Source organism: Scyliorhinus canicula, chromosome 3, assembly GCF_902713615.1.
Source record: "Scyliorhinus canicula chromosome 3, sScyCan1.1, whole genome shotgun sequence".
NCBI lineage: Eukaryota > Metazoa > Chordata > Chondrichthyes > Carcharhiniformes > Scyliorhinidae > Scyliorhinus > Scyliorhinus canicula.
In genome coordinates, this window is record NC_052148.1 from 125093303 (window position 1) to 125115435 (window position 22133).

At 50.4% G+C, this 22133-nt stretch overlaps 1 protein-coding gene across 12 annotated transcripts in view; it reads left to right on the forward strand.

The window, feature by feature from the left end:
* Window positions 1–22133, forward strand: part of corin (corin, serine peptidase) — a 309000-nt gene that overhangs the window by 208975 nt on the left and 77892 nt on the right. For all 12 annotated transcript variants that reach the window (XM_038791255.1, XM_038791254.1, XM_038791261.1 and 9 more), the window contains exons 10-13: window positions 1714–1821; window positions 2458–2689; window positions 4058–4203; window positions 13445–13552. In XM_038791255.1, the coding sequence (XP_038647183.1) occupies window positions 1714–1821; window positions 2458–2689; window positions 4058–4203; window positions 13445–13552 (594 nt within the window). The remainder of the gene's footprint in view (window positions 1–1713; window positions 1822–2457; window positions 2690–4057; window positions 4204–13444; window positions 13553–22133) is intronic.

Here is a 22133-nt window from a genome sequence, read left to right on the forward strand (position 1 = left end):
AGGGTTCCTGCAACCTTTTCCTTCAGGGCTCCTGAAGATTGGGTCAGCTGTGGTATCACCCGTGTTGGTACCTGACATCAGGAACACTGCCTTTATCAAATATTGTCCAATATCTCCTACGGTTTTGACAATGCAAAGACCTTTTTTTCAAAGTTAGAATTTGCTATGAATTATTGTGCATGTTAAGATTGTGGATGTTAGGGCAGCACGGTGGCACAGTGGTTAGCATTGCTGCCTACGGCGCTGAGGACCTGGGTTCGAATCCCGGCCCTGGGTCACTGTCCATGTGGAGTTTGCACATTCTCCCCGTGTCTGCGTGGGTTTCACCCCCACAACCCAAAGATGTGCAGGATAGGTAGATTGGCCACTCTAAATTGCCCCATAATTGGAAAAAATAATTGGCTACTCTAAATTTATTTTTAAAAAAAGATTGTGGATGTCGATGTTAAGATGGAAAATGTCAGTATTTTGTCCACCAAATGTCAGCATCTAATATTCCCAGGTTAGGTTCCTAACTGACCTTTAAACAAAATATTCTTGTGGCTGGCAGCATTTTAGGCATATTCTGCAGGACATTCCTAAATTCCCAAACCCCGAAAAGCCACTTGAAATGAAAAGGGGAAAATAGAGGCCGGGATTCTCCGATCCCCCGCCGGGTCAGAGAATCGTTGGGTGGGGGGGGCGCGAGAATTGCGCCACGCCGCTCCAACGCCGGCCCACCGATTCTCTGGCGCTGATTCTCGGGCGCCCGCAGAATCGCCGCCGCGCAGCTCGGGGGCCGTTGAAAGTGGCCCCCGGCGATTCTCCGCGCCTTGACGGGCTGAGTGTCCGCCGAGTTCGGCCAAGTCCCTCCGGCATAGGTTACGTATGGTCCTACCCTGCGGGACCTTGGAGTTCTGGCTGCGGGGGCGGTCCTGGTTGGGGGGTGGGGGGGGGGGGGTGGCAGGGGGATCTGACTCCTGGGTGGTGGGCCTCCATGGTGGCCTGGCCCGCGATCGGGGCCTAACGATCGGTGGATGGCTATTTCCATGGGGGGCTATGTTCCTCTGCGCAGGGCCCATGTAGGGCTCTGCCATATTGCCCCGGGGGCCGGCGCAGAGATGGGAACCCACGCGCATGGGCGAACTCGCGCCGGCCTTGGCGTGCGTGTTTGAACCCGCGCCGGCAGTGGCGCGCCGGCTGTCGAGCGCCAGAGCAGCGGACACCACTCCGGCGCCGCACTAGCCCTCTGAGAAGGGGTGCAGACCTGGGCCTGGAGGCCCGTTGACGCCGGAGTGGCTCGCGACGCTTTTGACGCCGGCGTCAGAACTTGGCCGCGTGATCAGAGAATCCCGGCCAGAGGTTCTTTTCTACGCTCTTGATGGTTTGAGATTCCGAAGCTGATCAAAGAACAGCGTGGACAAGGATGGAGTGGACCAAATTGAACTCCTAATATGAACATGAAATAAAAATTGCTTATTGTCACAAGTTGTCTTCAAATGAAGTTACTGTGAAAAGCCCCTAGTTGCCACAGTCCGGCGCCTGTTCGGAGAGGCTGATACAGGAATTGAACCCACACTGCTGGCCTGCCTTGGTCTGCTTTAAAAGCCAGCTAATTAGCCCTGTGCCAAACCAGCCCCTAAAGATACACAATAATAAAGGATACACAAGGATTTACTTTGAGAAGGAGGAGTATTAAAAACAATGATATGTGTTTTCTGTTTGTTCCAGCAGATCAGAACTCTTGTAAGGAAGAGGATTTAGCCTGTGTTGAAAATTCCTGTAGTGACACGTGCAATGGAAGCTCTAATTGTGCAGCACAAAACAGCAGAATAAACTGTAGTAAGTTAGACATATGCTGATGGATCCAATTATTCTGAAAGATGTGTAGCTCACATGGTATACCACACCAAAGTTTACCTACTTTTGACTATGAGTTCAATTAAACTTTGCAAAATGTATACATTTTGCCAATGCGTCACAAATTGAAGCTCAGAACTTAATAATAACAATCGGTTATTGTCGCAAGTAGGCTTCAAATGAAGTTACTGTGAAAAGCCCGTAGTCGCCACATTCCGACGCCTGTTCGGGGAGGCTGGAACGGGAATTGAACCCACGCTGCTGGCATTGTTCTGCATTACAAGCCAGCTATTTAGCTCACTGTGCTAAACCAACTTGGTTTCATTTGGTTCCAGCCTCCCCGAACCGGCGCCAGAATGTGGGGCTTTTCACAGTAACTTCATTTGAAGCCTACTTGTGACAATAAATGATTATTATTAAGTTCGGAGCTTCAATTTGTGACGCATTGGCAAAAAAGTTGGCTTCATTTTAAAGACAGCATGGTTAATTTGTATTTTTAGCTGACAAACTAACTAGTCAATTTGTCTCATATTTCATCTCCATCCACTTTGCCAAAATCAAAATTTAAAACTCAACTATCTGGAAAGAAAACCCATTTAAATGTTTTCCCTTTTGCAGGTAAATGTGAGCCTATAACTCTTGAGCTGTGTATGAATCAGCCGTACAACTCCACCATCTACCCTAACTACCTGAGTCACCGTAACCAGAAAGAGGCATCCATCAGCTGGGAATTTTCACTATTTCCGACCCTTGTTCAGACCAATTGTTATAAGTACCTCATGTTCTTTGCGTGCACCATCCTTGTACCAAAGTGTGACCATGAGACTAATCGGCGGGTCCCACCTTGCAGGTAACGTAAAAAGTATTCTATTCAAAAAATATTTAGCAGATAATATGATTGACAAAGAGCACAATTTCAATCAAGATTTCAAGCAAAAATGCCTGTAATAATATAATAGAGTAGGTTGTCATATTAATAATAATAATGTGTCAGGTTTTGTGCCTTTTCTCCTTTTGTAGCTTTCACCAGATGTTTTTCCCACAATCATAATCTAAGCCTGTCACATTAACGATCTTTACACAATTCTGGAATGAATAAAACAACATGCAACTATAGATGTGGGAGTTCATGGAGACCAATGAGATCCAAGGCAAACACATCTACAGTAAGTGTCTGTGGCTTGAGCAAATTTAGCTCTGAGTCATTGGGCTGGAGGCTGAGCTGCAGGCAGTGCAATGCATCAGAGAGAGGGAAAATTACCTGGACACTTTCTACTAGGGATGCAGTCACACCGCTGAGGAAATGGTCTTCTGCTTTGGTTAGGGACAGGAAGGAGTAAATGTGAGTGAGACAGGTAAGACAATTGAAAACCTAGGCTGGTATGCGACAAGAAAAAGAGTGGTGAAGACAACTGTTAGGTCCCTTGCAGTCAGACACAGGAGAATTTATAATAGGGAACAAAGAAATTGCTAACCAACTAAATATATACTTTGGTTCTGTCATCTCAAAGGAGTACACATATAATGTACCAGAAATGTTGTGGAACACAGGGTTTAGTGAGAGGGAAGAACTGAAGGAAATCACTATTAATAGGGAAATTGTATTGGGGAATTGATGGGATTGAAGGTCGATAAAACCCCATGGACTGATAAGCTGCAGCCCAGAGCACTTAAGGAAACAGTGGATGTATTGGTGGTCACCTTTCAAGATCCTATAGACTCTGCAACAGTTCCTCCAGATTGGAGGCTATTTAAAAAGGGAGGTAGAGAGAAAACAGGGAAACGTCGGTAGTGGGGAAAATACAAGTCCATTATAAAAGACTTTGGAAATAATGGCAAGGTCGGACAGAGTCAGCATGGATTTATAAAAGGGAAATCATGCTTGATAAATCTACTGGGATTCTTCAAGGATGTAATTAGTAGAGCTGATGAAAGGGAGCTGGGGATGTAGTTTATTTGAACTTTCAGAAGGCTTTCGACAAGGTCCCACATAATAGATTAGCATGTAAAATTAAAGTGCATGGGATTGGGGACACTGCATTTAGATACATAGAAAACTGGTTGGCAGGCAGGAAACAAAAGGGGTCTTTTTCCAAATGGCAGGCAGTGACTAGTGGGGTGCCGCAGACATCGGTGCCCAGACCCCAGCTCTTCACAATAATAATTGATGATTTATATGAGGGAACAAAATGTAAATATTTTGTTTTATTATTCTAAGATCCCTATGTGAAGAATCGAAAGAACACTGTGAGACCGTACTGAGCATGGTTGGACTGCAATGGCCGGAGGACACAGACTGCAGACAATTTCCCAGGGAAATGACTGACAACAAGACATGCCTGATGCCTGATGATAATGTGGAAGGTTAATATTGACACTTACAGCTTTAGGAATAATATCAAGTTGCAATTCTACTTTTAGTTGCAGTGTAAAATTAAAGATATTGGCCGGAAGTCTCATTTGGGACACAATGGGCAGGATTCCCCGATCGGCAATGCCGAAATAGCATTTGGCGATTGGCCGCAGAATCCGCTTTGACACAGAAATCGAGGGCGGTGCCGTTTTACGGATGCTCCACCCCCTCTAAAATGGCATCATCACTGAGTATGCCACATGCCGTGGGGACTCTCAGTTTTCAGGGACTGTGTCCAGTGCCGCCACAGTTGGGGTAGGGGTGTCATTTCGCTGGCCAGGCGAGGCTTCGGCGACGGCTAGGGGGACTGGTGGGGGGTGGTGAGGCGGCACTATCTCACAGGCCAGGTACGTGCACGACCAGCACCATGTTGTACTGTGTGGCCGCCACAGGTCACCACCGTGCATTTGCGCGGCCACGGATACGGCAATTCTCCATCCGTGTCTGCAGGTTTAAACCGAGGGGGTTTATGTGGCGCGGCTGCTAGAAAACCACCGGGTGTAGCATCGGTGTGGGGAGGGGTGGTGACATTTTGATCGTAAGACTAGACACATGCTGCGGACATAGCCTACTTTGCACTGGCTGGGCAGTACTCCTGTCGTTCCCTTGGGCGTAATTCTCCGACCCCCCGCAGGATCCGAGAATCGCCTGGGGCCGCTGAAAATCCCGCCCCCGCCATGGCAGAAATTCTCCGCCACCCGTCAAAGGCCGCTGGAGCTGGATTGGGCGCCAGTCGGTGTGGTGCCAACCGCTCCGGCGCGGGCCTAGCCCCTCAATGTGAGGGCTTGGCGCCTAAAGGTGCGGAGAATTCCACACCTTTGGGGAGGCCCGCGCCGGAGTGGTTGGCGCCACTCCGCTTCGCTGGGACCCCCCGCCCCGCCGGGTAGGGGAAAATCCCGCCCCTTGTATCCCAACCCTCAAACAACATGTTTCATTCAAAGTAGATCCAGGGATTGTGAAAACGTTCGATTCAGAACCATACAGAATGTGCATCCAAATAATTTCATTACAGAGGTCATTGATCATTTGCATCCTCCGACTGGCACGGGGAGCAAACCTTTAACCTCGATGCTGCCATTAGGAGGAAACCGGAGCATTTAAATGGGCGGCAATCCCGTTTTTGTTTTTTCTGTGATTCAGGATAGGCGAGATTCTCCATTCCCCGTTGCTGATTTCGGAATCGGCGATCGGGCAGAGTATCCCTTTCTAGATCGTAATCGGGACGCTGTCTGTTTGACGCAGGTTTCGTATACTCCAAAACGGCATAATTGCAGCGCGCAGTGCACGCCGTTGGGACGGCCTCAACGCGTCAGCTGAAGGCCCTCCGCTGATGCTCCGCCCCTGATGGGTCATGTTCACGACAGCGCAGTTCACCTCTGGTCTCAGCCGTGCGTAAACCGGTGTGGTGGCTGCAGACTGTGTCAGAGCCGCCACAGTCGTGCGGGAGCCGTGCTGCTGACTGAGGGGGGAGGGGGGGGGGGCTTCCGCAAGGGCCGGTGGGGAACACTATCTGGCAGATCGGGTCCGCGCACGCCGGCACCATGTTTTACAGCGTGACCGCTGCAGGTTGTCGTTGTGCGCATGCGCGGACACGGCCATTCTCCAACCGTTTAGTCTGTGAAGGCCGGGAGTTTTACGTACCGGTCGCAGCATCGTGAGGGGGCGCCGCCAAATTTTTCCACGTAAAACGCCACAGATCCTCCCCACGTAGCCTCCGAATCAGAGAATCTGGCCCCAGATCTCTCTGTACTGCAGTCTGTCTCTGTTAATACTATGCTGCTTTTCAATTCTTGCTGTCTTAAAGTGGACAATCTCACAGATTCACACATTATATTCCATCCGCCAAATTTTTGGCCACTCACCTAACCTATCTAAATCTCTTTGCAGACTCTTTGGGCGAGATTCGCTGTCCAGCAACGTCACAATCGTGAATTGCGATCGGGCAGAAAATCGCCCGTCAGCCGAAAATCTAGTATTTCACCAGGCGCCCAATGGAATTCCCGTCGCCACGATAACGGCGTGAATGCATTCCACGCCCTGTGCCGGCATGGATATGCTAATTGTACAGTAACGGTCATTAGCATATCATTCACGGGCCCAACCCAGTATTCTGTGGACCCCCACAGTGCTCCTGCTCCGCCAGGTGGACGTGATGCCAGCGTGGTTCACTTGCAGTATTTAAAAATGGGCTCCGGGCACCGTGGCTGCTGAGGGTGTGAGAGGAGAGAAGACATGTCCCCAGCTGCCCCATAAATGGAATGTGTAGCCCAGCCCAGCCAGTGGTTCACCAGGTGTTGGCATCCCTCAGTGTGCCAATCTGAGGCACTTTCCCACTGCAGGGGGAGCAGGGGTGGGGTGGGCGGGTGTTGCAGAGGACAGCCTGAACAGCAGATGCATGCACTGTGGCCTTTGCCACCCTTCCTGGCCCACTGCCCCCCCCACCAGAGTGGATGCCCCACCAGTGGCACCATCAACCAGCCCACCCCATGAGAACACTGGCCGGCAGCAAGCCTCGCCTGCCCACTGCACCTCTTCTGTCATCCATCCTGCCCACAGACTGGTTGGCACAACTGATACAGCACACCGGGACCCACGGAACACGACAGCTATAGTCCCACTGTGCCCACCCCCCTTGCCCGGCCGCGTCTGCAGTTCTTGCCCGCATGCAAGCCAGCAGGCATGGCACCGGTCGGTGGCACATGGTGCTCCTTGCCCCCCTACAACCAATTGCCCCCCTGCTGGTGGGGTAGCATGCTGTCCAGCCAAGGAGGGCACCTACGGTAGATACCACAGGAGGGAGTAGGACAGGGATCGCCGAGCGTAATGCTGGCAGGGATGCGGGACAGGGACATCCCAGTGGCTAGGGGCATGTTGTGTAGGGAAAAGTGTCGGGGAGTGGGGCTAGGATCGGGAGGGGAGAGGGGGACATCTGCAAGGGTTGCACTGCAGACCAGGGCCACCCCGTAGCCTGTTAGACCTGATTGGACACGGGAGTACTCACCATGCCAACATGTCTGCCCTTATCCCCTGCTGGAAGTGGATTTTGGTGTACAGCAGGTGTGGTTGGCATCTGCCTGGCCACCATAGCCCTGGCAGCTGCACTGAGGGTGCATGAGCAGGAGCTGCTCGGGGAGCCCCCTGCAGAACAGGAGCCTGCCTGCTCCATAGGAGCAGGAGCCAGCTGGTGATAATGGAGAACTGGCCGCCTAATGGCTGAGGAAAATGTGGGAAGGAGTCATCACACTAGGACTCGTGTACACCAGCAGTGCCTGTCGTACGAGGACCTGCTGGACCCAGTGTGTAGCCGATGACTGTGGCTGAGCAGGGAGACTGTGCAACATCTCTGCCAGATCATGGTGCATCTGCAACTGTGGGGGTTTGGGGGAGGGCACCCACTCCCGGTGGTCGCCCTAACCTTTTTGCCACGGGATCCTCCCAGGTGCTGAATGGGGACCTGTCTGGGATATCGCATTCCTCCATGCACAGGTGCATCCATGCCGTAACGGATGCCCTGTATGCCGGGTCAGCACAATACATTACCTTCAGCCTGGACTGAGCCACTAGCTTGCCCAGACAGTGGGATTTGCCGCCATCGCTGACAAGCCCCAGGGAGTGGATGGAATGCATGTCCCCCTATGGGTACCAGTGCATGGAGATGTACCCATTGTTAATCAGAATGGATTCCACTCCCTCGATGTACGACCACCAACTGCACATCATTCATATCTGCGCCCAATACCCGGGCAGTGTGCACAATGCCTTTGTCCTGGCACACTCGACGATGCCCGACACCTTTGAGGCATTTCCCCGGATATGAGGTTTGCTCCTTGGTGATAGGAGTTATCTGCTACGGTCGTGGCTGCTGATGCCCATCCAGAACCACAGAGCAATGCGGAGAACCATGTAGCGACCAGGGCGTTATCGAGTGATGCATCAGCATCCTGAAGGCACGGTTCAAGTGCCTGGACTGCTTTGGTGGGTCCTGCAGCATAGCACTGGGATGGTCTCCCACATTGTGGTGGCCTGCTGCATCCTCCACAGCATCGCACAGCAGAGGGGCAACGTGCTGGAGGAGGGGATGAAGGAATGCCAGGCCTCGTCCGATAGGAAGGATGCGGAGGAGGACCAGGATGTGCAGGACATGGGTTCCGGCCAGGCGCAGGAGGCCATACGACATGAATGCCAGGGTCGCCACGTATGGGACACTCTAATCACCTCCAGGTTTGCTGACTAGGATGCCTGGCCGCCGGCAGCTCAATGGCCCGTCCCACCCCAACAAACCCCCACCATGAGCACCCCTCCCTGCACCACCTCCACCCCATCACCCACACCCACACTCCCACCCCCTCTCTGAGCGACCCAACAGCTGCACCATAGGGTGATGGCCCCTAGTCGAGAGCGTCAGGGGGTCTGGTCCATAGGGCAGAGGATTATGACAATCTGCTCCGCAATGTGCTCTGGTGCTCTGTAACATCTGATAATGTCTGACTCCCGACCGGTGTCATATACCACTGTCTGCCCAGGTGACCCCTGCTTATGTGCTAGCCTTTTCATCACACTGGCCCACAGTCCTTCTGGGTGTGCAGGTGTGGGGCAGGGGCAGGGGTGGAGGGGCGAGCTGTGATCAGCCATGCACCAGTTGGCCCTACCACATGGCAGCCCCGGTTCACAGGTCCAGGTCCCGGTCGCATCTGAGGGCAGCCAACGGGGCTACCCCCGACTGCCCTGGGGGCACCGGTCCTTGCCATCCTCCAACACTCCCACCCTGGGTTGGCCCTCTCTCCAACCGTCCACCCCCTCGGGGATTCCTACCTCCAGCGCTGCTTCTATATGTGTGGTTGCACCATAGTGCCCCAGGAAGCTCTTCACTAAAATACCCAGCTGCGGTGAGTGTCTCTGGGCTTGGTGAAGGTGCTGGAATGGCAGCAGTGATGAGTCGTTGGTATCCTCCCCAGACATGAGCTTCAAGGTGTCGCGAGGTTGCTGCGGGGTCGTGAGACACCGGACGGTCCTGCCCCATTGCCTGGTGGGTTGTGGGGTTGTGGCTGGGGGCGAGGGACACCAGTCGGTTCCTCATCGTCTGGTGGTGATGCTGCAAGAGACAAGACAAGACTCATGGTAAGGTTGTGGGTGGGGGTGGTGGGGGATGATTCAACTCATTGGGGGCTCACCTGGCTGTCTCATGCCAACCTCCGCCTCTGCCACTGCCCGCTCATCCACCCTGCCGATCAGGTCCAGCTCCCCCTGTTCCGCGACAGTGAGGGGTCGCAGGTCCGACGGGCACTCTCTTGTCTCCTTCCCCCTGTGATTGTGGGCCATCTTTTCCTGGGGGGAGATAATGCACAGTGCGAGTCACTTGGATTCGGGCAGCGTGGGGGGTCCGCAGCTGGCGGCCGTTGTGTTTGTGTGGCACACTGCCATGGCAGGTGGTACAGGTACTGGTATGTGGTGCAGACTGGGATGTGAGGGGGCTGCTGGCAGTTCCCTCTGGAGGGTGAGGTGTGTGGGTGGAGGTGTGTGGAATGCTGGTGGTGCCAGGGGTTGGTGACTCGCCATGTCTGGCCAGGGACTTGCCTATCCTAATCCAGCACTGCCAACTGGGCCACATGGCGGGGGGGGGGGGGGGGGGGGGGGTGATGACTATGTGGGGAGGCGGTTGCAGTACCAGGGGTACAGAGCTTGTGGCTCACCATGTCTGGCCAGGAGGCTGCCCATCCTAACCCAGCACTGCCTACCAGGCCGCCTGGCTATGGGATGGGGATAGTGCCATGGGGCACGGAGCTGGTGACTCACCCTGGCCGCCCTGAGGAAGTCGTACAGCTTTTGCCGGCTCTGCTGCCCAGTCCTTGCGGTGGGCCCTGCCACCTGAGCCCATGCCTGGTAGACATTGGGGGGGGGGGCTGCAGCCGGTTTGCCACCCCAGGGAACAGAGGTCCCGCCTCTCCTCCACGGCATCCCGGCTCTGCCTTTGTCTATCTCGGAGCCATTCTCTTGGGTGGCATCGTCTTGGCTGGAATGAGAGGGTGTGGGGAGTAGAGCGCTTAAATGCCTTTTGGCAATTAGGATTGATTTCAAATGGAATGAAAATGATAGGTTTCATAGCAGGAAGGCAAACTGCGAAATTATAGCCCAAATAATGATGATGATAATATTGAGTGTCACCATCTTCCATGCTTTCCTGTGGAGCTCATGGTATGGGATCAAAAGTTCAAAACCTTGTTGATTTTCCTCTGACTAATACAAGAATACCTGCTCTTGCTGGGATTAATCAATTCAACATCAATTGTAGACAAAGCTTGAGGCGCATCACATCACATTTACTGCAGAAACAAGAATAATTTGTGATCATAAAATACAAAAAGAACCTTTTGTTCATCTTTGACTCTTGTCTCAAGCTTGGCTGTTGCATTTTATAAACAAAATGACTTGCATTTGTAAAACAAACTATAACATCCCAAAGCACTGCTCAGTAATCAATGTCGAAGAAGAAGATACCAGGCGGAATAACTTAAAGCTTTGTCAAAAATAGGTTTAAAGGAAGGTCAAGAAGGGGAGAGAGAGCAGCGGGGAGGATTAGGGAGATAATTTCAGAGCTTTTGGCCTAAATGGCTCATGGCACACATGCCAGTTGTGTGGTAAATGGAGTAGAAATGCACAAGAGGCATGGTTGGAGGAACATCAAGTTCTGGGAAAGTTGCAGGACTGGAAGAGGTCATGATCGTAAAGGGGTTTGAAAAGGAGGGGGAGAATTTTAAATTGTGGGTTTATTTGGAAGACCCTGGGTGGATTCTCCGGTCGCCGACGCTAAAATCGCATTCGGCGAATGGCCAGAGAATTACAATTCCTGATGAAATCGGGGGCGCCGCCACTTTCACGATGCTCCGCCCCCTCCAAAACGGCGTACTCTAAGAGTACATCGTGCCACGTCTCGACAGCCTCAGGACGTTGCCTTAGGCCCGCCCCCCCAATGCTCTGCCCCTGACCGGCCGAATTCCCAATGGCGTGGTCTCACCTGTCGAGAACTAGATGTGGCGACTGCGGTCTCAGTCCAGTGCCACCACAGTCAGGGGAGGGCCGATCCACAGGCATGGCGGACATTATTCGGGGCAGGGGGCACTGTGGAGGGGTGGTCGGGGCGCGCGAGCTGACTGAAGGGGGGCACAATTTTGCAGGCCGGGTCCGCGAGCGGCCTACACCATGAAGCACGGCACGGCCACTGCAGGCCGCCGTGCACATGCGCGGCCACAGACCCGGCAATTCTCCGGGTGCTCTACGCTGCTGGCATGCTAGCCCGTAGCAAAACGGGAATCGGTGGCCGTTTTGTGCCAATTTTCCGACCGTTCCCACGCCGGCATGGGGACATAGTCCCAGAATTGGAGAATCCAGCCCAGGTGTTCGGTTAATAGGCCATGGCGTGAGTGAGGATTTGGTAAAAAGAGTTTGGATAAGCTGAGGGTCACAGAGGGTGGAGGATCTAAGGCTGACCAGGACAGTATGGCAATAACTCAGTCCAGTGTGACAAAAGCATGGATGAGGCTTTCAGCAAAGTCACAGAGAGCTGATAGTTGAAGTAGGTGAACGTTTAATAATCCTTTAAAAGTTTTAAAGCCAAATTCCTGATCTTTGATTGGTTGTCAGAATTGAGAAGACAGTGGCATAGTGGGAATATCACTGCACAAGTAATCCAGAGACCCAAAGGTGCTCCACCAAGGCAGAATTTAAATTCCATCAATTAGTCTGGAATTGTAAACTTCTCAGTAATGGTGACCAGGAAACTAACATTGATTGTTGTATAAACCCATCTGATTCACTAATGCCCTTTCGGGAAGGAAATCAGACACACCAATGAAATAGGAACAGCAGTAGGCCATTCAGCCTCTCAAGCCATTTAACAAGATCATGACTGATCTGTTTGTGTTTCGAGTTCTATATTCCCATCTAGCCCCAATAAATCTTTGATTCCCTTGTCTGACAGGAATATATCTACCTCTGCCTCAGAAGGCAGTGGCAGCGGGGTCATTGAACTTTTTTAAGGCAGAGTGTTCCAAGGTTGCACAATCCTCTGAGAGAAAGAAATTCTCCTCATCTCTGTCCTAAAAAGGTGACATCTAATTTTAAAACATTGCCCCATAGTTCTGGACTCACTCACAAGTGGAAACATAATTTCCAATCCAAATATTGTCAAGACCATTCAGGATCTTGTATACGAGTTAGCCCTCAATCTTCTAAACTCCAGTGGAACCAAGCCCAGTATGTCCATCCAATCCTTTTAAGACAACCCACTCATTCCAGGTATCAATCTAATAAGATCTCTCTGAGTAACCTCCAATGCATTTTCTATCCTTCTCCGGTCTGGCCTACATACGGCTCCAGACCCACAGCAATGTGATTGACTCTTAACTGTGCCCTGCAATGGCCTAGCAAGCCACTCAGTTTAAAAACCATTCGAAATGCTTGCTGAAACCCACAGCCCATGAAAGAATAGATGACTTCAAATAACATCTAATTAATCTATATGGTTACTTTCTGCAACAAGTTGCCATATTTGCATTTGAAGAAACTCTGACCTCAACTTAAAACAATCCCAAAGAGTTTTCCATGAAGGTGGTTTTGAATCAGTGTAATTAGCAGGAGGTCCTGGAACTAATCACTGAAAACATGCAAAAAAATTGATTTTGATCTTCTGTTGTCAATTAAGTAGGAAGTCTTACAACACTAGGTAAAAGTCCAACAGGTTTGCTTCAAGTCACTAGCTTTCGGAGCACTGCTCCTTCCTCAGGTGAATCATCTCTGTGCTCAGAGCTGCGCTCCGAAAGCTAGTGTTTGAAACAAACCTGTTGGACTTTAACCTGGTGTTGTAAGACTTCTTACTGTGCTCACCCCAGTCCAACGCCAGCATCTCCACATCATGGTTGTAAATCAAATCATTACATTACCCGCTTACCTTGTAGCCTCAAATAAACCTGGGGTTTGTAGGTCTTGTTCGATATCGGTGATTTTATAAAAATAATTTCTCACCATTTATATTTATAACTATGAATTCACAATAAGAGTAAATTCTCAATAATTTAATAATAATGAAAGTAGTAAAATAATAGGTTGAAATAATTGGCCCGCTTGCATCTAAAATCTATCACGTAAAATCATCCTCACCCAATGCATTTACATAATGATGTAATATTTTCTTTTCAGAGTGCTCCCCAAGTCATTTCAAATGCAACTCAGGAAGATGTGTCTTGGCATCAAAAAGATGTGATCGACGACCAGACTGTGACGATTTTAGTGATGAGGAAGAATGTGGTAGGTGTTGCTTAAATTTCTTCTGTGAAGGTTCTTTGTCACATTTCTCAGCAGACTACAGTAACATATTTCCAAGGACTGTGCATAAGATAGGTTTTGTAGGGTGCAGGCACAAGGCATTCATCTCCAGGACCCAAGATTAAACCCCGTCTTAACCGATAAGATTACCACCTCCTTTATATGCTTGCAATGATTTGAGTTTTGTCTGTGTTAACCTAGTTCCTAGTGGGTGTGGACCTGCAGCACAAAACTGCAATTGACTCAACAGAGATATCAGGTTAACCAGGATGAAATTTAAAAAAAAAAAAATTTAGAGTACCCAATTATTTTTTTTCCAATTAAGGGGCAATTTAGCATGGCCAATCCACCGAACGTGCACATCTTTGGGTTGTGGGGGTGAAACCCATGCAGACATGAGAAGAGTGTGCAAACTCCACATGGACAGTGACCCAGGGCCATGATAACCAGGATGAAATATAATGCCTTCCCCCATTGTGAGTTTGGTGGCAGGGGACATTTAATCAGGCGGGGTGTTGGCGGGTGGGGATCCTACCACCATCCCACTTCCACCTTGACTATTCCTGTGGCGGGAAGGCCCTCCACCTTGCCACCAACTGAGACTAACTTATGAGCCTCATCCTGCCGCTGCTGGTAGTAACCCAGCAGTGGGCAGAGGGCTTGCCATGCAGGGCACAAGGCAAGCAAACCCTGCTGCAGTTGTTTTTCAGTTCTCAAGGGATCCCTCATTTAAAGGCACTGAGTACCTGCCCCTTGCTCGTGATCTCTCTCACTCTCCCCTTCCCTGTCAACTCGCCCTGCAATCCACTTTCACCATCACTTACCTGTGGCCTGAGATCTAGCAACAATATTCGTGAGTATGTGTCATACTAGCAGCAGCCGTGCCTCCCCGGTGGTATTGCTGATCAAAGGGGCTGCTGGCCTCAGGGTGACACCTCTTGGCCACCCCCAGGTCCATGATTCCAGGGAAGGCCTGCCATTGCCTAAATCGGGCCTTCTCGAAAAGAAGCAATGCAGGGCTCTCGCCAGCTCTTCAGCGTACAGGCGAGACCCCCATCACTTCCATTAAATACAACCCCTCGCGTGGGAAATGGAAAAATGTCACAGTGCTAGAGTTGAGCCGTCGCCTTTGAGGTTGAAGTTTGAGAATATTGTTGGGACAGAGTGGAAGGAGTTTAGGGTGGAGGTGTGAGCTTAAGCAGGGTGCTCTTTCTAAGAGCCGATGCAGACTCGATGGGCAGAATGGCCTCCTTCTGCACTGTAAATTTTATGATGACTTTGCATGTGCCTGTGCTATACCTGACTTGGGTGTGCTTGGGTTCATGAAATGGTAGGAGCTCCATTCCACAGCCCTTGTTGAGCCCCAACTTTCTAAATCTATTCTCCACTTGACCTTTAAGAAGACTTTAGATGGGGATATTTCTGCAGGAGCAGATTTTACATTCTTAATCAGTGTTAGACTGGTATCATTAAACTGATAACTTGTCAGGTTGCTGTTGATGATGTAAGCACTGGAACAATCAACAAACAAGTAGCTCCTAGTAACAATCAGTACACAAGGTTGTCTGCTTTCGACTGCAGGCAGTATATTCAGAGTCTGACGCATGAAGCAGTCAATTTTAGAAACTAGTTTGCAACCTAGTCCATGCAACCTATCCCACATCAGTGTGAAACCTTGTTTATCTCAGCATATACACTCCAACCCCAACCAAAACCATGTGATATTCTGGGAGAGGTTTAAAAATATCGGCCTGTTTTGGGAAAATTACCTCGCAAATTTCTCTTCAGCCTCCTAGCACCAAAATGAGTCCAGGAGATCACTCTAATAATGCTATGCTGTGCTTAGAGTGGCATGGTAGCACAGCGGTTAGCACTGTAGTCTCACAGTGCCAGGTCCCAGGTTCGATTCCCGGCTTGGGTCACTGTCTGAGTGGAGTCTGCACATTCTCCCCGTGTCAGCGTGGGTTTCCTCCGGGTGCTCCGGTTTCCTCCCACAAGTCCTGAAAGACGTGCTGTTCAGTGAATTGGAAATTCTGAATTCTCCCTCTGTGTACCCGAACAGGCGACTAGGGGCTTTTCACAGTAACTTCATTGCAATGTTAATGTATGCCTACTTGTGACAATAATAAAGACTATTATTATTATCTTTTATATGAAATGATTTCTGCTCAGTTAGAAACAGGTACTCCAGCTCTCATTTAAAGAGATTCAGCAAATTGATGTCTACTGTCCAGAGAACCACCTCCTGACATATAATCGAGCTTTGCCCTTATACAACTTGAAATTGTGACCCTGGTGCCCCCAACCGCTTTAATTAGAATAGATGATCAACTCCTGCACAATCTAATTAATCCCTTTAAAATCCTCAATCAGATCACCCCAAAGTCTTCAGTTCTCTAATGTATCAAGACCCAGCGCTTATAGTCTGGCCCAATAACAAAAACCATCTCAAGTGAACTGAATTGGTAGTGTGACCTTCCTTTGCATCTTTTCCAAAGCCTCAAAATCATCAACCATGTAAGGAGATTGGAATGGGGTACGGTACTCTAACGGAGGTCAGCCCAAGGACTAGTGCAAGGATAATACAATATGATTCAAGAATATAAGAAATAGCAGCAGGGGTCATTGGACCTTCCATGTCTGTTCCACCATTCCGATAAATTTTCCAGATCCTGACTTCCGGTGGCGGCCATGGAGTGAGTGGTCGCACACAGGACAGCTCTGGCTCGAAGGCATAGATCTAAGCTCTTTTTACCCGAAAACAGGAGAATTTTGAAAGGAAAGCGTAGCTGAAAGTGTGGAGGAAAAGTTCCCCTCAGGAGTGGCATGTCTGCTGGTTATCAGACCCGGCAGAAGAAGGTTAAAGACCTGGCCAAGGAACTGAAGGAGGCGTGTGGCGCAGCAACAATTGGAGGGACGGCGGATGCAGAAGGATCGTCACAGGTTGGAAAACCCCAGATGGAGCAGCTGATGGCGTTTATTAGAGAGGGGTTTCGCCAACAAAGAAAGGAAATGCAGGAAGGCCATCGAAGGAGCTGTTGCACTCCTGAAAGGCTCGATGGATAAGATTGAAAAGTGTTTGGAGGCACAGGGGTCGCAGATCCGGGAGATAGAGAGGGTGATGTCCGACCACAGCGATCAGTGGTGGCATTGGAGGCAGAGGTGGGTCTCTCAGGAGAGTTAAGAGCAAAGGTAGAGGAGGAGGAGAACAGATCTAGCAGGCAGAACCTGCATATCGTCAGCCTACCTGAAGATGTAGAAGGCCCGAGTGCCACGAGATATGTCTCAAGAATGCTGGCAGTGCTGGTGGTGGAGGAGGTGCTGGACAAAGCGGCAGTGGTGGATAGAGCGCACAGGTTTCTAAGGCAGAAGCCAAGAGCAGGGGAGCTACCGTGGGCGGTGATTGTGAGGCTCCACAGGTTTGTGGGCCAGGGACAAACGGAACTGCGAATGGGAGAGGAACATGGCCCAAATATACCAGTACATTGGAGCGAAGCTGGCGAAAAGGCATGCTGGGTTCAACAGGGCCAAGGTGGTACTCTGTCAATGGCAGATCAGGTTCAGGGTACCCGGCAAAACTGTGGGTTACAATGAAGGCCGGGAGTACTATTCTGAAATCCCAGAGTAGGCCAGTGACTTTATTAAAGAATGTAAACTGAGGGAGAACTGAACTTTGATGGGAGACGGAGGTACAATGGAGTTTGGAGGACACTGGTAGTGTGGGGGGTGGAGGGTGGTGGGGGCTTTTCTTTCTTCTTGGGTGGGGGATTTCATTGGGCTGACCATTTGTTAAGGCATAATGAGTTTGTAAGGGGGTAACTGCCCCCCTCCTCCTGCAGCCTGTGGTGCTGTTTATGTTTCGGACCTGTGGTTTTGGATGTGTCTTTGTTTGAGTGGGGGAGGTCCACAGGGAACCCTTTGCACAAAGCATGGAGGAGGGGGTGGAGGAGTAGATCGGAGGAGCCTTTGGGCAGGAGCTGCCACGCTGAAAATGAAATGAAAATGACTTATTGTCACAAGTAGGCTTCATATGAAGTTACTGTGAAAAGTAACTTCATTTGAAGCCTACTTACCGCAATAAGCAATTTTCATTTCATTTTTCATTTCATTTCCTTTCAGCTGGCAGGTAATACTGGTGAATTTAAGTGAGGGGGGGAGATGGCCGAGGAATGATGGGAAGTCGGAGATGGGGAGGGGAGGAGGGGGTTGGTGGGAGATGCGACGTGGCAGTGTTAGAGGAGAAGTGTGGTCATGGGTAGAAAAATAACATCTTGGATGGCCATGGTTTAGGGTAAAATTAAAGCGGACAGAATTGTTAGGGGAGGATGGCAGACAGCTGAGGAGAGTGGAGGTGCAAGCCTTCGGTCAGACTAATAACATGGATCGTACAGGGGTTGAACGGGCCGGTGAAGAGATCCAGGGTCTTTGCACACCAAAAGAGTTTGAAGGCGTGTGTGGTCTTCCTGCAGGAGACGCACCTCCATGTGAGGGACCAGGTTAGACTGAGAAAGGGATGGGTGGGTCAAGTATTTAACTTGGGTTTGACTCAAAGTCATGGAGGGGGGGTGGTCATTTTGCTGAGCAGGATGACGGGGTTTGTAAGTGCTAGGGAAGTTCGGGACCCGGGTGGGAGATATGTGATGGTGAGCAGGGTGTTGGAGAGGATTCTGGTGGTGCTAGTGAATGCACATGCACAGAATTGGGACGATGTGGGGTCATGAGGGGGATGCTGGAAGCGATTCCGGATTTGGCCTCACATCAGTTCATTATTGGAGGGAACTTTAACTGTGTGCTGGAGTCGAGGGTGGACAGGTCCAGCTCCAGGTCAATGGTAAGGCTGCGAATGATGAAGGAGCTGGGAGGGATTATGGAAAGGATGAGATTTAAGAACCCAGGGGAAAGGGAGTACTCCTTCTTCTCGCACATATATAAGGTATATTCCACAATCAACTTTTTTGTGGTGAGCCGTGAGGTGTTGGTGGGGGTGGTGGAGGTGGTGGGGGCAGAGTACACAGGGATAGTAATGTCGGATCATGCGCTACACTGGCTGGAAGTTCGACTGAGCTCGGGACGGGAGCAAAGGCCGAGATGGAGGTTAGATTCGGGGCTGTTAGAGGACAGGGGGTTCTGCGGTGAGGTGGGGTCAGTGATTAAAGATTACGTGGAACATAGAACATACAGTGCAGAAGGAGGCCATTTGGCCCATCGAGTCTGCACCGACCCATTTAAGCCCTCACTTCCACCCTATCCCCATAACCTAATAACCCCTCCTAACCTTTTTGTCACTAAGGGCAATTTATCATGGCCAATCCACCTAACCTGCACGTATTTGGACTGTGGGAGGAAACCGGAGCATTCGGAGGTAACCCACGCAGACATGGGGACAACGTGCAGATTCCGCACAGTGACCCAGCGGGAAATCGATCCTGGGACCCTGGCTCTGTGAAGCCACAGTGCTAGCCACTTGTGCTACTGTGCAACACTTAAGTTTGGAGTTGAAACAAAATGGGGAGGTATCAGTGGCCACATTCTGGGAGGCATTAAAGGCGGTCATTCGGGGGGAGATTATCTCGTTCAAGGTACACGGGGATAGGAAAAGGAAAGAGGAATACGAACGATTATTGGGCGAGATAGTCGAGGTGGACAAGGAGTATTCGAGCGCCCCCATTGTGGAGGGATTGGCAAAGAGAAAGAAGATATAGGGCAGTTTGATAGGCTGACAATGGGAAGAGCTGTTGGGCAACCACGAAGGGCGAGGGGTGTGCAGTACGAATATGGAAAGAAGGTGAGCCGTATGCTGGCCCACCAGCTATGAATGCAGGCTGTGTCCAGGCAAATCTTGAGGGTACGGACAGGGAAGGAGGAGGTAGTGTCGGAGCCGGAGAGGACAAATGAAGCATTTAGGGAATACTATGAGGAATTGTACAAGGCCTATCTGGAGGACGAGGAAGGGGATATATGTGGCAGTTTTTGGATGGGCTGGAATCCTAAGGTTGGATGGAGCGGCACGGTAGCACAGTGGTTAGCACTGTTGCTTCACAGCGCCAGGGACCTGGGTTCGATTCTCGGTTTGAGTCACTGTTTATTCGGAATCTGCACGTTCTCCTTGTGTCTGTTTGGGTTTCCTCCGGATGCTCCGGTTTCCTCCCACAGTCCAAAGATGTGCAGGTTAGGTGGATTTGTCTTGCTAAATTGCCCCATATTGTCCAAAAATTAGGTAGGGTTGCTGGGTTACAGGGATAGGGTGGAGGTGTGGGCTTGGGTGGGATGCTCTTTCAGTGGCCGGTGTATACCTGATGGGACAAATGGCTTCCTTCTGCACTGTAGATTCAATGATGAGGAAGCAGGCGCTAGAGGAGCCTCTAAGGCTGAGGGAGGTAATAGAAAGTATAATAGGGATATAGTCGGGGAAGGCCCTGGGGCTGGACAGTTACCCGTGGAATATTATAAGGAGTTTGCAGCGGAGTTGGCACCACACCTACTGGGGGCATTTAACGAGGTGCTGGAGAAGGGGGAGCTGCCACTCCGTGGAACCCACTCATCCTGGCTCAAGTCATGTGCACCCTGTGTACCACCTTAAACTGTATTAAACTCATCCTCGCACACGAGGATGTCGAATTCACCCTGTACACCGCCTCACTCCACACACCTATCTATCTTCCTCCTCAACTCCTCCTCCCATTTCTCCTTAATCCTCACCATTTGCGCTCTCCCAGCCACCCGTATATGTCCCCAATCCTCCCCTCCCCTTCCACATCCGGGAGCAGCAACCGCTCCAATAAAGGGCGGGATTCTCCGAGCCTCCGCACCTAAACCGCGCTCGGCGCGGGGGCAGAGAACGGACGTCAGACCCGTGATCGGGTCTGATGCTGCTCCCACGATTCTCCGGTGCCCAGAGAATCGCCGCCAATCAGGCGCGCGCAGTCGACGTGGCGCCGGTCCCACCCAAGGTATACTCGAGCAGCTTGGGAAACCCCCTCCATTCCTTCTGCACAAAGTTCGTCACTTGCATATACCTGAATTTGCTTCCCTTCGGAAGCTCCACTCTCTTCCGCAGCTCTTCCAGACTTGCAAACCTCTCCCCCAGATATACCTCTCCCTCACCAGCCTCACCTTTCTCCACCTCCTATACATGCCATCAGTCTCCCCCTGGCTTGTACCCATGGTTCCCACACAGCAGTCTGAGCACTGACATCCCCTCCATCGTAAAGTGTCTCTTCAGCTGGTTCCACACCCTAATCGTGGACTGTACCACCAGGCTCTCAGTATACCTCCTCTGTGCCAGCGGTAGTGCCACCGTCACCATTGCCCTCAGGCTAGACCCTCTACAAGTCTCCTCCACCATCCTAACCCATTCTACCCCCTCCCCTTCCCACCACCGCCTCACCTTCTCCACATTCTCCATCCAATAGTAGGGCAGCAGATTCGGTAACGCCAACCCCCCTTTCTGCCTCTGCCTATGCAGCAGGGCCCTCTTCACCCTAGGTACCTTTCCCGCCCATATAAACTCCAAAATCACTGCATCCACTTTCTGGGAAAAGGGTTTTGGAATGAAGATCAGGAGGGTCTGGAATACAAATAGGAACCTTGGCAGAACATTCATTTTTACCACCTGGACCCTCCCCGCCAGCATCAGGTGTAACCTATTCCATCTCCTAAAGTCCTCGTTTATCTCCTCCACCAAATTTGTCAGGTTCCAGTTGTGCATCATTGCCATCCTCTGTCACCTGAACCCCCAGATACCTAAACCTGTCCCTGGCTACCCTAAATGGCAACTTCCACATTGGGTCCCCGACCCGCCTCACTCACCGGAAACACCTCACTTTTTTCCCACATTCAACTTGGAACCCGAGAAGGCCCCGAACCTCTCTAATAAGCCCATAATTCTCCCCATACTCTCCAGCGGGTCTGATACAAACAAGAAGCAAGTTTCTAAAACCATAAGTGCAGTCTAGTATTCTCATGGCAACTGACCTTTTTATAGAATAGCAATCAAACATGGTTACAACAGATTATCCCACACAGTAGTCCATTTGACCTCACTACAACAGATTGAAGTAGCAATTCAAAATGATGCTTCCCTCCATAGGTTCATGTGGTGCTTACCAAAGTTTAACCTTGGATAAAAGATATTTTTGCAGATAACGACTTCAAATACAGTTTTCAAAAAGCATGAAGAAATACCTGTTCATCTTGGACCCATTTTAAGTTTGTTAGTTGCATTTTCTGAACAAAACAACAACTCACGTTTGTATAGCAGCTTTAATATACTCAAACGGTCTAGCTGCTTCACAGTAACAAAATCAGACAAAATGAATGCTGAACTAAAGACGAAACATTAGAAAAGCTGATTAAAAGCTTGGCCAAAAGAGGTGAGTTTTCAGAACAGAATTAAAGGAATAGTGGGGAGGAGAGACAGAGGTTTAGAGCAGAAAATTGTAACGATGGTAATTGGCCAGCATATAGTGTGCGCACTTATCTCTAATATCATGATTGCATTTTTTCATGCATATAGTACAGATCGAAAGGTAAGTTACTTTAGCATTTTGCGCTAAATTCTAAT